Source organism: Triplophysa rosa, linkage group LG21 (assembly GCF_024868665.1).
Source record: "Triplophysa rosa linkage group LG21, Trosa_1v2, whole genome shotgun sequence".
Lineage (NCBI taxonomy): Eukaryota > Metazoa > Chordata > Actinopteri > Cypriniformes > Nemacheilidae > Triplophysa > Triplophysa rosa.
This window is the reverse complement of record NC_079910.1, coordinates 20232062-20247624: the sequence shown is the minus strand read 5'-3', so window position 1 is coordinate 20247624 and position 15563 is coordinate 20232062. Positions and strand designations below refer to the sequence as shown.

At 38.8% G+C, this 15563-nt stretch overlaps 1 protein-coding gene across 3 annotated transcripts; it reads right to left on the bottom strand.

The window, feature by feature from the left end:
* Positions 1-591: 591 nt before the first annotated feature.
* sgk2a (serum/glucocorticoid regulated kinase 2a) lies at positions 592-6164 on the bottom strand. 3 transcript variants are annotated; one of them, XM_057319215.1, is made up of 13 exons: positions 6001-6164; positions 4987-5137; positions 4861-4913; positions 4641-4698; positions 4359-4442; positions 2919-3050; positions 2419-2531; positions 2300-2336; positions 2119-2205; positions 1946-2041; positions 1684-1839; positions 1401-1490; positions 592-1216 (listed from the first exon to the last, which is right to left on the bottom strand). In XM_057319215.1, the coding sequence occupies exons 2-13, from the start codon at positions 5002-5004 to the stop codon at positions 1055-1057; spliced, it is 1086 nt and encodes a 361-aa protein (XP_057175198.1). In that variant the 5' UTR covers positions 5005-5137; positions 6001-6164; the 3' UTR covers positions 592-1054. The 3 variants fall into 3 exon arrangements, with proteins under 3 accessions (XP_057175198.1, XP_057175200.1, XP_057175199.1); XM_057319217.1 differs by having other exon boundaries at positions 4987-5053; XM_057319216.1 differs by lacking the exon at positions 6001-6164 and having other exon boundaries at positions 4987-5918.
* Positions 6165-15563: the final 9399 nt, after the last annotated feature.

Genomic DNA, 15563 nt, shown 5'->3' with positions numbered 1-15563 from the left:
CGAGCACCGTTCCCTGAGGGACCCCAGTCATCATGTGACGTAACGGTTCACACATGGTGGAATTTTTTTTATTCTGTCACTGTGCGCAGCCGTTACTGATCAGAGTTTTATGGCAGATGGAGAAGGGGATCGCATTCGGGTTTGTTCTTTTGCCTCGCAATGCTTAGAATAATTGCACTTTTTGAATAAACAGCATATGTAGCTGTATCTTCCAGTTACGCATTATGTTTTATATTGTAATATACAAACTGTTTAGGGGCGTGGTAGGGTTACGTTCTCAAATACGACTAAATTGTGTGTACGAAATAACAGAAACATTAACAACACCATATTATATTATATTGGGGTGTAATAATTTAGAATTTAATCAGATGTTGTGTCTGATTAAATTCTAAATTATTACACCGACATATAATATGATATGGTGTTGTTAATGTTTCTGTTGTTGGAAATTGAGATGACAGGTTGCAATATGCATCTGATGGTACATGTTTTGTGGTGCTGCAAAAAGTTTACAGAGTGTGGCATGTCCTATGAGACCAGGTTGAATAAACCTGAATCTATATGTTTTATTATACATATCAAGGTACATCCAGAAACAACTCAATAACTTAGTATATGTATATGTGTGTTAATAATTAAACTTAAGACACAATTAAATAACATTTACATTCATTTATAAGTTTTCCAAAAACACTTATAAATAAGGATATTTATAACAGTAACAAAGATGTATACAAGCTTTTTACAGATTTTGCAATTATCATTTTCAATGGTATAATCAACAAATGTAACTTCTACAACGTCTGTCAATGTTGCACAATGAAAATGCGCAGACCGATGAAATCATTTGTTCTATTTTATTATATATACAAAGCATTTATAAACTTATCATTTTAATCTTTATGGCTTTAACCTTCATCAGCATAGTATAAAAAGCATGCCTTTGTTTTTCCATTCGAGTCTTTATCATCATGATTGTATGACAATGATATCTGCTTGATGCCCTAAAGGGCACTCTAGTTTGAGAACACCCTTGATCGGCGAACATGTCTCAGAGAAAGCCATCTTCTCCAGAAATATAGGAGAAGCCATTGAAAGCATTGGAGCTGCTGGCGGCGAGGCTTGCCGTAGGTTCTGGGGTGCGACCCACAGAGTTGGGCACCATCTCTCTGGTAAACTCTGGGTCAATATGCTGAAGGTCTGAAGGGCCTCTCTTAGGAAACACGTAAAAAGGCTTATTACACAACTTGCCATTATAGTGCCAAATAAAACATGGAAATCAGGATTCATAATTAACAAAGCAAAGGTGTTAATAAAGAAGTTACTTATAATATATTTTTTTACCACAGAAAGAAACAAAACTTGATTATAAAAAGGGAGGTTTTGTAAGAACCTACCACATTGGGGTTATATGGAGGAGTGATTCGCTTGTGATAGAGGTCGTCCCAGTTTATGGGGGCAAAGAACACATGATTTTTAATCTCCAGCTGCAAAGTTACAACAGATAATATGTTAACAATGCAACTTGGCCTAAAACATTTTAAACCTAAGAAGAGCTGGCCGAACAGTACATTCTTGTCATAATACCATCTTAATTTATATGAACATTTTATCAAAGATATTGTAAATGGTAATAAAAAAGTAACTTTTTAGCAGCACCAAAATCAGCAATTCACTCACAAAATCAGCAATAGCTCCTATTCGTCTGCGCTGATCTTTCTGCAAGAGTCCGTAGAGCAGATGGCACACAGCTTCAGACTTTCCAGGTGGCAGGTAAAGGGATTTATGCAAGATTCCATCATACATCTCAGATATATCTCGATTGTAAAATGGAGGCTGTTGAGGATAAAAACATTCAGAAAATGCTAAAAATATTTGATTCATTACACCAAATGTTTAAAGTGCTGTACACAAAAATGCTTGAGTGAATTAGCAGACATACTAAGCTATACAGCATCTCGTAGAGCACTGCTCCAAGGCACCACCAGTCCACTGTTCGGTCATATGGCTCCTTTCGTAGGACCTCTGGTGCTAGATACTAAGAGTGAAAGAACATATCACATTAGGTGATGTTAGATGAAAGAGTCAAACCTTGTTTTGAATCTAGATTTCTACCTCAGGAGTTCCACAAAAGGTTGTGGTGGTTTCTTCTGGTTCTATCCCTTCTTTACACAGGCCAAAATCTGTTAACACTACATGGCCCTGATTTATGAGAAAAACAAAATCACGACAGTATAGCATACTGAAATGCATTTGAAATCGCTGTTAGAAATGCATGTCCAAATAAATGTTTTACCTGCCAATCTAGGAGGATGTTTTCTGGCTTGAGATCTCTGGAGAGGACATTTTTCAATATTTAGGCCAACTGTAAATGTGACCATAACATGATAAACAGAAAGTCTCCCAGCTATTCACCTGTAAACTATGTTGAGAGAGTGGAGGTAGCCAATGGCACTGGCCACTTCAGCCGCATAGAAGCGTGCCCGTGGTTCTGAGAAACACCGCTCTCGTTGCAGGTGGTAAAACAGCTGGAGAGTGAAAACGGAAAACCATTTAGACCAGCTACTGACAGATACGATCATTTATTAAGATTTTTTGAGAGCAAATGTGAGCCTACTTGATTTGGAAAAGTTCAAGTACAGGACCGAAGAATGGAGATTTTGTGCTCCTCCAAAAGTTTAGCTCTGACATTTATATTGTCATACCTCGGTTGATCATTTAAAGTAGAACATAAAATTTTATAAAAAATTGAAACAATTATGCTGTCTTTATAGCAAGCATTTGGTAAAATCTCACGAAATGTTACTTTAACATTGCAGACCTCTCTGCCGAGGTTAATTCGGACCCTGATGCTTGTGGGTGACTGACTGTTGGATTCATAAATCATGATGTTTCTTAGCATCATCTCATAATACCTCTCCTCCATTTACATAATCCAGGACAAAATAGAGCTTCTCTGTGGTCTGAAAGGAGTAGTGTAAGCCAACCAGGAAAGGATGTTTCAGGCTCTTGAGTAGCACATTCCTCTCTGCCATAATGTTTTTTTGCTGTTGAAAACAAGGCATCATTAAGGGAGGTACACACCGGTAAATATACCATCCACATCAGAGCATTAGACAAATTATAATGCTATATACGCTTGAAACAAGTTAACGACTTGATTAATTTTCATTAATAATACTAATTTTATTTATCTTACTGGCTGCATTTGCGACCAAACTTTAGCTTAAATTTGATGAGTTTAAAAATAAATCACAATTACACATTACTATAAATAATGTTGCAAGGGGTTATATATGTAAATCATGTGAACATGTATTGCAAGTGGTCACAGTTGCTCAGAAAAGTCAAAGCTGAATCAGCTGCATATTTTAAAGAATTGTTACATTCAAATAAATTAAAAGAGATGGAAATGTACACACTTCCACTTGAATATCCAGAGATTGAAACAGATGTGCTAACTTTATTGTATTGTCACAGTGCAAAGGACAGGGATAGGGTTAGATAAGATTATGCTTAAGAATTTGCTTATTTTATGGCACACTCTGTTAGCAGTTATCTTATGGGTAATTTCTTTTTAAATTTAGATTTTTACATCATCTGAATAATTAAGATTTCCATTTATGTATGGTTTGTTAAGATAGGACAATATTAGACAGAGATATGATTATTTAAAACTCTGGAATCTGAGGGTGCAAAAACAAGTTTTGATATATTAGGAAATTTACAAAATATCTTCATGGAACATGATCTTTACTTAATATCCTAATGATTTTTGGCATAAAAGAAAAATAATATATATGGGTCAAATAATAATTTTGACACATACAATGTTTTGTTGGCTATTGCCACAAATATTCCTATGTTAGTTAAGACTGATTTTGTGATCCAGGGTCACATATCAGGAAAAATAATTGACAATTATGATTCTTTTGGTTAACATTTTAGCTTTCTCTCTGATGTATACTGTACTGATCTATACTGTACTGTATGTATTCATCCATGGTTATAGATGAAAGATAGATGGATATGTGCATTTCTATAGACGTATGCACAAACAGTATCCATCTTCAGTATACCTACAATTTATACCCTGTCTCTTACAACTGACCTCACCCAGGCATGGGTATGTTGTTGTCAGTTTTTCATGTCAGTAACTTTCGGTTTAACTGTACGAGAACAGCAGGCAGTGTTCATTTGTAGCAGATATGTTTATGTTGCTTGTGTAATAATCTGATTAAACTAACTCAAATATCTTTAAAGTGAATAACCAAACAGTGTTAAGTTGTGCCCCACCTTCTGTCTAAAACTGATCTCTCAAGGGTTGGTTATATGAAATAGAAATAAATACTTACCTCTTTCTTCTTCAATATAACCTTTTTTTGCAAAACTTTCACAGCATAGAATTTTCCATCTGCTTTGAGTTTTGCCAAGAGTACCTACAATTGACAAAGCATTTTTAGCCTAAATAATAGCATTTTGTTTTCTGCAGGTCGGTTTTATAAATTACTTATGCTTTTCAGACCTGCTGAAATTGTTGTGATCAAGGTAACCTTAATGCACCTTTTGAAGTGTTAATCATTTGTAAAGTCATATGGTGCATTTTTAATCTGATAGTGGCATTAGGCGAGCCTCACCTTCCCAAATGTTCCTTTTCCAATCACTGCCAGAAAGTCAAAGTCAGTAGGTTTGGCACTGAAAACACACAGGACAACAACAGTTTTACCACATATTACAATGACCGCACCATAATCAGTGCTTTAACACGATACATTCATTTTATGTTCATTCACACAAATCATTAATGTGTTCAATCCATAATTCTTTGTTATGACAAAAAAGGCAGCAGTATCTTACTGAGGATTGCCAGACACACCCAGGTTGACATTGCCTGATGATGAAGATAATTCCTAAAGGAGACAATTGCATGTTAACTAAAACAAAGCCAAGATCTCTATATAGTAGTAAACCAAATTAGCTTACTTGATTATAATGTGCCATATTCTGTATCTCATGTGTTTCACAGGAGAGAGTTCAAAGTAGTTCCTTTCTAGAAACGCAAGTCCAAAGTTTTGAAGTGACCACTTGCTCTGAGCTCTTATGCTGGTCTAAATGTTGATGTATCACAGAAAAACTGGATGTTCCGGTTTGTGAAACAGACCCATGAAGGACATTTGGAAACTCAGCATGAAAAAGTTTACACAGTAAATACAACTTTGCAAAAGGGCTATGAATAACAACAGTGTTCTAAAGGGTTATCTCTACTATTTTGTGTACAGTATTAACTAAATAGCACATTTCTACATTAAGGAATAAGCCAATATGCCACAGTATTTTTCAACAATATCTACGTATTGGGAGGTCAAAAGAATATGATGGATTAAATACAATCTCAATTAAGAGCATTTGGCATAGTTTGTAGCCCCTCAGTAGTTGTTGACAAAATACACTGTAAAGTGTCAGTTACGCTCCACAAAGTTTGGGCGATATATGGGTGACAGAGCCTTCTCATCTTATGCTCCTAAAGTCTGGAACTGCTGTTTCCAGCTGATATTAAAAAAGCAATAGTGACATATTAAAAAAACTTTTTCAGGTTAGCGTTTATAGCTTTTCTTGATGTATTATTAGTTGCTCTTTGATATCCACGTTTTTAATATACAATATTTTTTATTGTGTACAGCACCTTGTGAAGCCCCCGTTAGGGCACCATATAAAAAGTAAATTCATGTCATAATGTTTTGACTTGCCCTTGTTAAACTTGCTAACATGAATATTCCTTGATTAACAACCACCCTAAACATTTTCTGAATAAATACATTCAACATTAATATTTTAAATTTAAATACTTGAAATATTCTTTGGAATTTTAAGATCTTTAACAAAAACAATGATAATGATAATAATAATAATAAAGACACTGAGAAATTAGCATGCAATAATGTGCCTATTACTCTCTAAATAACTTTTATTCTTCACAAAGAAACAAAAGTAGCTCACCTGTCTGCATGTAGCAAGCGTTCAATATTTTTTTCTGATAGTAATGCTTGGTTGAAGTGCATCATTTCTGCCCATGCCTCAGTAATGTCTCTTCAGGAAGCAGATCTTGCTGGTTATTTGGCCAAAGGCCAAAGTGAATGATCAACCAATGTGTGCATAACACAAGATAGGAAAGCTTGTGTTTGTGTGAGCCAGCAAGACATACTGCAAGACAAAAACATCAGCCTGTGTGTGTGAAAAGAAAGGGAGGAAAAGGGTTCCCAGCTAGACATGTTTTGTTCTAAAAATGTTCTGAGAATATTACCAAGCAATGTTGCATTACTGTTTTCACCGGGTAGTTTTGTCTTAGTTCCCAGAACGTTCTCTTGATTGATAGGGAAACATTCTTAAAAAACATTCAAAAAATGTTTAGTGGTAACATTGTTGGAACATTATTATAACATTTTCAGCAGATAGTTTTATTTTAGTTCCCAGAACGTTCTCTTGAATGATAGGAAATATAGTGTAACAATAAATAACCAGGCAGAACGCAGATCCACATGCAGTAAACATTTACTGGCTTAAGACTAGTCCCAGACTAAATGAAATGTTAGAGACATCTTGAACGAAAACAACTTGCACTGGCATATCTTAAAATATATCAGTGAGATTGTCTTGTCTCAAGATGCACACCAGTAATGTTTTTTGTAAAGTATGTTTTTTAACACAATTTAAATATCCTAATTTAACTAAGGCTTAGTCCTGGTTTAAATTAATCCTTGTCTGGTTAACCGGCGCTTAATGATATAATACAAGACAAAAATAAACCAAGGTAATCCACAAATTTAACGAAGCATAAAAACAAACACTGACACCAGACAAAGGAAACAGGGTTTAAATACACTGGGGTAACAGAGGAAACAAGAAACACACGTAGAAACTAATTAACAAGAAAAACTACAAAGGACTACAAACATGGCACGCAACAGGAAATAACATAAGAGTCCAAAATAACGGGAACACAGAACAGATCATGACATAGGCTATATACGTCAGTGTCCGAAATCACTCACTTATTTTCATTCACATCTTTCCCATATAGTGGACTCAAATGTCATTCCCTATAGGGAATAGTGAACGAGGGAGCGGTTTTAGACACAGTAAATGAAATTTAAAACAGCTAAAAGTGTGAATGTTAAAATTAGAGTCCAAGTGAACCCAAACATGGTTAAATGTGACGTTGTTAGACTGGAGGGCCAGAAATCAGGCTTGCAGGAAGAAGGCAGAGCAGGGGTTCTGAAGACAGAGGCAGCGTCATTGGGAGTGAAGACGAAAGAGGAGCCAAATGGGGTGGAGGGGTGAGGTACAGCTGGAGGTAGGGCTGTGCCGATAAACTATATCATATCGAATCGCGATAGAATGCATTTCAAAAACGATGATAAGATATTGGCATTTTGACTCGATATGGATTAATCTTACAGTCTAACAGAACGCAGAAATAAACGCAACAGTCAGTCAGCGTGCAGCTTTTATCATGCGCGTCAAAGTACAAAGTCCATTTCATACAGCACTTGCCAAAGAAAACTCGACATGAGGAGGAAAACATGACTGGAAGCGGAAACAAAGGTGAAACTAACCTCAAGTTGTCATCACGCGGTTTATCAAGTGTCTTATTTTTTTCGCAATCGCCGGTTAAACAAAACAAAATTGAGGCGCAATTGCAAGCGAGTTACTTCGAAACTCAAGCACAAACGTTTTAATATCCATCGTTAACATATCTGCTAACATGAGCTGGTGCATATGAAACAAACCAGCGCTGCCCTGTACAGATTAGCGATGTAATGAAGTGAGTTTGTGTGCACATTAACATATTGAACCTTGCATGTAAGATGCTTGCATGATTAAAGAAATGTACTACAGTTTATGTGAGATGTCTTTTTGAAAGACTAAGGTTCACTGAATGCATTGAATGAATCCCACTACTCGAGCAAGACATTATTGCAGAGTTATGTATGTGTGCAGGTGCTGAGCCAATAGCGTTAGAATGTACACAGTAACGGAGCCCTTTCATTGGTTGAATGTACTGAATGAACACTCCCTTTACTTAACGAGTCAATTGAGTCAAAATGAGACTGAATGAACTGGTACATGTTGTTTATGGCCTAATATCCTCGGTGTTGCAACAGTGCATTCATTTAATTGAATTTTAACTGGTTAAAGGTTAATTTTTGTTAATAAACTGTATTTAAAATAGATTATTTTACTTAAACCCAAATTTGAACAGTATTTTCGAGATAAAAGGTATATCTAACTTCAGTCATTTCTTGGTAACAATTACATTTTAAAAAATTTCCAGTCAAAAGTTACTCTCTTTTCAGTGTGTTAAAAGTTACATAGTCGTTGTAAAATAATGCGTCTGACACAAAGCTTCAGTACCGAGCCATGCTCGCTGGTTTATTCTTGCACTGCTTATGCACGCCAACAATGTGCTACGACATCACGTAAAACTACAGACGTCAGGGCTTCACTTAAAGGACCAGGCCCCGGTTGCATAAAGCACCTTAAGTTTTTCCCTTAAGTATGACACTTAAGGGGTGATTTTCCTTTACCAAAGACAATAGGAGAATAACTTAAGTAAAACTTAAGGTATACTTAAGGACACACTTAAGGGAAAATTACACTTAAGGTGCTTTATGCAACCGGGCCCAGGCACACAATAGCAATACATAACATCTCCTCTCCTAAGCATGAAACACAAACATATTACTATTAAACAACTATTAACAATAATGACTTGTTGAGCATCAATATATAACTAGGAAGGAGAGGTTACCAGCACATCACTTCCACAAGGCTTCTCTACCACGCCTGTCCCTGACTACAAACAGAGCTTAACAGGAGGCTTCACAATTCTGCCTCTTCGGGTGGTGTAGGGTCCTGTGGGCAATGACTCTTCAGTAGTCTCGAGTTCAGTAGGTGTCACTTGGGCCGAATTAGAATTATCCACAGAATTTGGCTCCTCAGTAAACAATGACTCTGGCATCTCCGACCATTGATCCTCACTGAGCAGGTGACAGGGCGCATTGGCAGCTGCTGTGCTCTTACGAAGATGCTGTATATTGCGACGGTACTCTTTTCTTCCACAGTCTACAACATAGGACCTTGGGGCACAGTGTGTTCTCACTACAACTCCTGGAGTCCACGTTTTACTGCCAGGGTGTGGTTGCATTCTTACCTCATCTCCCGGCTTCAGTGCAGCGCGAGGGCCACTTGCTCTCTTACTATCATAGTACACCTTTTGAATTCTTTTACCTTCATCCAATTGACGTTTCACTCTGAGAGGGTCATATGACGATGGAGTAAGCAACAGACGAGCGGCAGGTAAGTTGTTACGAGGCCGCCTGCCCATCAGAAGCTGAGCTGGAGACAGATTCACTCTCTCATAGTGTTGTCAACAGTACCGGTACTTCGGGTCCAAGTCGGTACCTAAAAATAAAAAAGTTGTCGGTACCTAATTTTCATAAGACCCGGTACCACCGACGTACCGGGTCAACCGGGTACTGATGCTCTGTCTGACATGTTTGTCAGTCGGAAACTTTTTATAGACGCAATAAGACATGATGAGCGGATAAGCGCGGCTCCGATCCACAAGAGATGCGCACAGAAATATTTCAGATTAAAGTCATATCACGAAGAAAACAAACAGAGTTTTGTGGTGAAACGAGGAAGCATCCGGATTTAAATTAACAAGATCAAGGGGTAAGTTTCAAATTCTGTTCGCGTTTGCATTATGAATGTTGTAGCATATGTTAAGTTAAAGGTTACGTTAAAACAAACGTCCCTGTTTGCGTGTTAATTTGTTAGCGCCAATGCTAATCCAGTCAAGTGTCCTTATTAACCATTTAATGCTTTTATAACTGTAATGGGGTAAAATAAGTGGGAGGACAGGATGGGGTTTACAGTACCTATTTTATATAGGCCTATCTGAAATCTATGTGCTAGAAAACTAGCATACTAACTGTATGACTAGCAATGTGTATGTCTTGGATAGATAACTCTATTAGGTTTAAAAAGCCACATTTAAACTAAAGAAAAATATATCTGTTGCATTTATTATTTTAATATACAGTTACCTTAATGTAAGTAATCTTGTGTAAATGCAGTATAAAAACTGAGGTTTGTTTTAATATTGCATATGCATGTTTGTTCAGTCAGTTGACTTACTGAAGTTTATTCTATTTGTCTTCTACAGCAGCAGACTGAGGAGGATGTTCATCAGCATGAAAGACCCCAGTGAGCACACAACAGTTTCAGCAACAATTAACTTATACTTCATGTATACAAAATGGCATTGCTTTCTATACATTTATATTAACAATGAGCTTGATTAATAAAATTGTGTTTCAATTAGCATGTACTTGTGTTTTGCTTTGGTACCGAAATTGGTACCGAGAACCGTGGAATTTTACTGGTATTGGTACCGACTACTGAAATTTTGGTACCGTGACAACACTACTCTCTCAATGCTGTGTTCTGTAGTCAAGGTAGCGCGAGCATGCTTTGTCCGGCGCTTTACGGACCAAGTTTCTTAGGGGTTCTTGGCGACTGCTCGCTCTGCCTCACCGTTGGAATTGTGTGTTGAGCGAGGTACTGACAGTCTTGTGTGTGAATTCCATAGCTTTGGCCAAAACTCCTTAAAACTCATTTGCTGCAATATTCGGCCATTATCGAACGAAGGATGGCAGGCAATTCTCCGTGTCTGCCCTCCTAAACTGAGCTCTGAGACATTCAATTAACTGCACGCAAGACAATAGTCGAACGTTTTATCAGCCCCTTGTTCCACTTCAATGTATTTTGAGTAGTAATCCACTAGCAGAACATAGTGTTCTCCTTCAAACTCAAAAAGATCAGAAGCTACCTCTGCAAATGGAAGGCCTGGTGTTTCTGTTGGTTTGAGTGGTTGTCTAGGCAGTCGGTTTTGGAATTCTGCACATTTACTACAGTTTTTCACCATTTGCTCAATCTCAGAACTCATACCTGGCCAGTATAGGACCTCTCGGGCTCTCTGCTTGCTCTTCACTATTCCTAAATGGGACTGATGTATGAGCTTAAGCATGTGTTCTCGCATGGAGGGAGGTACCACTATACGCAGGCCTTTGTAAACAATGCCATCTAACATGGAGAGCTGACTTCGTGAGTCCCAATATGGTTGCACTACATTAGGCACATCACGCCTATGGTCTGGCCAGCCTTGCGTGATTGTCTGCTGAAGGCAGCTGAGCTCTACTTTTGTGCAGACTTGGAGTTCAGAATATCTCTGCTCGCTAACGGAGACAAAGTCAAGCGCAGAGACGCACTCTAGGCCTTCTACCTCTGGATCCTTTCCAGGTAACTGTGCTCTGGACAGTGTATCGGGCAGTTCCATATCCTTTCCTCTTCTGTACTTAACAGTCAGATCATACCATTGCAGGCGGAGGCGCATTCTCTGTATGCGCATGGGTGTGGAAAGCAGAGGCTTTCTGTATATGTCCTCCAGTGGTTTGTGGTCGTTGTACACTATGACGTGGTTTCCGAATATGTAGTTGTGAAATTTGACGCAAGCATGGACTATTGAGAGCATCTCCTTCTCAATTTGCGCGTAGCGAGTTTCTGTATCCGTCAGTGACCTGGATGAGAAAGCGATAGGATGACTGTCCTGCAGCAAGACCGCACCAAGGCCATTGCTGCTGGCATCACAAAAAATCTCCACTGACTTTGCTGGATCAAAAAAATGTAGCACAGGAGACTTCGTACATAAGTCTTTAAGCTTGTCAAAGGCTTGTTGTTGTGCCGGTTGCCACGCAAACTCAACGTCAGCTTTTAGAAGTTGTCTTAGCGGTGCATCCACTTCACTGAGGTTAGGCAGGAATTTCGACAAATATGTGACGAAACCTAAGAAACGACGAACACTATCCTTGTCTGTTGGTGTTGGCATCAACTTGACAGCCTCTATTTTCGATGGGTCTGCTTTCAGGCCTTCTGATGTTATCAGATGTCCTACATAGGGTACTGATGATTGTCTGATGTGGCATTTGTCAAAGTTTAACTTGAGATTGTAGCTTGTGGCTCTTTGAATTACCTTACGTAGTATTTCGTCGTGTTCCTTCCTTGAGGGAGCTGCGATGAGAATATCATCCATGACGCTGATAGCTCCACTGATGCCTTCGAGCATTTCATCCATAATACGCTGGAATATTTCTGGTGCACATTTTAGGCCAAAGGGAAGCCTGAGCCATCTGTATCTTCCAATGAGCGTATTAAATGTTGTCAGGAGTGATGACTGTTCATCCAACTCTATTTGCAGAAAGCCAGATTTTGCATCCAAGACCGAAAAGACTTTAGCTCCCGGCATTGCTGAAACCACTTCTTCGATGGTACGCATTGGGTAATGTTCCCGCTTTATGACTTTGTTCAGGTCGCTCGGGTCAATACAGATCCTTATTTTCTCATTTCGGATTGCTGCTACCATTGAGCTCACCCATTCAGTTGGTTGGTTTACTTTAGTGATGTGTCCATCTCTTTCCATCTCATGCAGTTTTTCAATTATCTTTTTCCTTAGCGCTGCTGGTTGTCTGCGGACTGGATGGACCACACCTTTTGCATCTGGATCTATTTTTATTGTGTACTTGCCTGGCAAGGTTCCAGTAGTGTGAGACAGCTCTGGGTATTCATCTAGTCCAACCGGTACGTTTTGATTTACTGCCTTTTTGCTGAGATGTGTCTTGATATTCTCTTTCTTTGTAGACTGCAATGCGTCGAGCCGCATTATTAAGCCTAAAGCTTCTGCTGTTGCACCACTAAGCACATTTTCCTGTGAAATATCCACAATCTCGTATTCAGCTGGTATTTCGGTGGATTTATGTTTCGACACTAGGTCTACCGCAGCCACTGGTTTTAGCTTGTGGTTTGAGTATGACTTTAACACTCGATTGGAACGTTTGAGCTCACCCTCATGTAGTGTTGTCAAAAGTACCGGTACTTCGGGTCCAAGTCGGTACCTAAAAATAAAAAAGTTGTCGGTACCTAATTTTCACAAGACCCGGTAGTACCGACGTACCGGGTCAACCGGGTACTGATGCTCTGTCTGACAGGTTGTCAGTCGGAAACTTTTTATAGACGCAACAAGACGTGATGAGCGGATAAGCGCGGCTCCGATCCACAAGAGATGCGACAGAAATACTTCAGATTAAAGTCATATCACGAAGAAAACGAACAGAGTTTTGTGGTGAAACGAGGAAGCATCCGGATTTAAGTTAACAAGTTCAAGCGGTAAGTTTCAAATTACTGTTCGCGTTTGCATTATGAATGTTGTAGCATATGTTAAAGTTAAAGGTTACGTCTAAAACAAACATCCCTGTTTGCGTGTTAATTTGTTAGCGCCAATGCTAATCCAGTCAAGTGTCCTTATTAACCATTTAATGCTTTTATAACTGTAATGGGTAAAATTAATGGGAGGACAGGGTGGGGTTTACAGTACCTATTTTATTTAGGCCTATCTGACAATCTATGTGCTAGAAAACTATCATACTAACTGCATGACTAGCAATGTGTATGTCTTGGATAGATAACTCTATTAGGTTTAAAAAGCCACATTTAAACTAAAGAAAAATATATCTGTTGCATTTATTATTTTAATATACAGTTACCTTAATGTAAGTAATCTTGTGTAAATGCAGTATAAAAACTGAGGTTTGTTTTAATATTGCATATGCATGTTTGTTCAGTCAGTTGACTTACTGAAGTTTATTCTATTTGTCTTCTACAGCAGCAGACTGAGGAGGATGTTCATCAGCATGAAAGACCCCAGTGAGCACACAACAGTTTCAGCAACAATTAACTTATACTTCATGTATACAAAATGGCATTGCTTTCTATACATTTATATTAACAATGAGCTTTATTAATAAAATTGTGTTTCAATTAGCATGTACTTGTGTTTTGCTTTGGTACCGAGAACCGTGGAATTTTACTGGTATTGGTACCGACTACTGAAATTTTGGTACCGTGACAACACTACCCTCATGCATAAGTAACTGGTAACTATTCAAAGTAAAAGTGTTGCATCTTGCGCCGGTGTCAATTCTGAATGGTACCTTCTGAGACAAAATTTCAATGTCCACTTATTTTCATCGTGTTCACTTGCTTGCATCAGATTTATGATCAGTACGTCTTCCTCCTCTGAATCTGATTGCAGCTGCGCACTGACTGCATTTACCGATCTTTTACGACATACTGCCACCCAGTGGTTTGGTTTGTGACAGTAGGAACACATAGAGCCTTTAGCTGGACATTTTCCTTGGTTCCATTTGTGTCGAGGGTCTCTACCACAACTTAAACAGCTTTTTTGTTGCGCCGTTTGCATTTCTTTCTGTACAAATCTTGTTGGACTTTTTCTGTAGACTTTCTTATTTGCGTTTTGGTATTTTGCTTTTACGTTTACAGCTTGCACTTGAGATTCTTCTTCTCTGACTATTTTCATCTGCTTCTGTGAGAGTTCAAATTGCTGAGCTATTTCTATGGCTTTTGGCAACGTTAGATTTTCACCTTTGTCCAACAGTCTCTCTTGTACGCGCTTTTCTCGGACGCCAGCTATTACCGCATCAATTAACATGTCATCTGGATCTGCATACTCACAATCCATGAGCAGTAGTCGTAAATCTTTCACAAAGTGATCAAAGCTTTCGGTGAGTGATTGTTTTCTTTGTTTGTAGCGGTGTCTGGCTATTCTTTTGTTTTTCCTTGGCCTTATGTAGTTTGCGAATTGATCCAGAACTTTAGATGGGTCTTTCTCACCTTCGCTCCACTGCAGTGTCTTGTATATCTCTCTGCCCTGCTCGCCAATCAATCCATGCCAATCAATCCGCGTGCAGGCCCAGCCAGCCTGCACGCTGTTTCGCCGATTGCTCCGATAGCGGGCCGTCAAAGACGAATGCGACGTGGCTCCGAAATCTTTCAAACTCCTTATACAGATCTGGAGCATCCCAGTCGATTCTTGGGTGCTCGAACTGTGACGATGCCATAATTAATATGTTCCTTACAGACTTCTGACACCATGTAAAATAATGCGTCTGACACAAAGCTTCAGTACCGAGCCATGCTCGCTGGTTTATTCTTGCACTGCTTATGCACGCCAACGACGTGCTACGACATCACGTAAAACTACAGACGTCAGGGCTTCACTTAAAGGACCAGGCACACATTACGCCCTTTTCACATGACGTCACGCATCTTCCGTTCTGCCGCGAAGCAGTGTATCAATACTTCCGCTAGCACTCCAGTTCATAAGGTGGCGGCAATGCACCTATAAGCTGATTTGCCAACCGCCAATTAAACTCAAGAAGAAGAAGTTACTTCCGCTAGCGCCTCAGAATGGAGTTTACCAAGTGGCTTGCACATCTGCCACAAATACCGCTAGATGATGTACAACGTCTTGCAGACAAATTTTCACTAACGACAAGATCAAAGCTAGAGAAAGGATACAAATTCTTCGTTGAACAGTACCTGTTTGATTATGAAGGTAAGGGTTTTGTTTTCTTTTTGTGTTA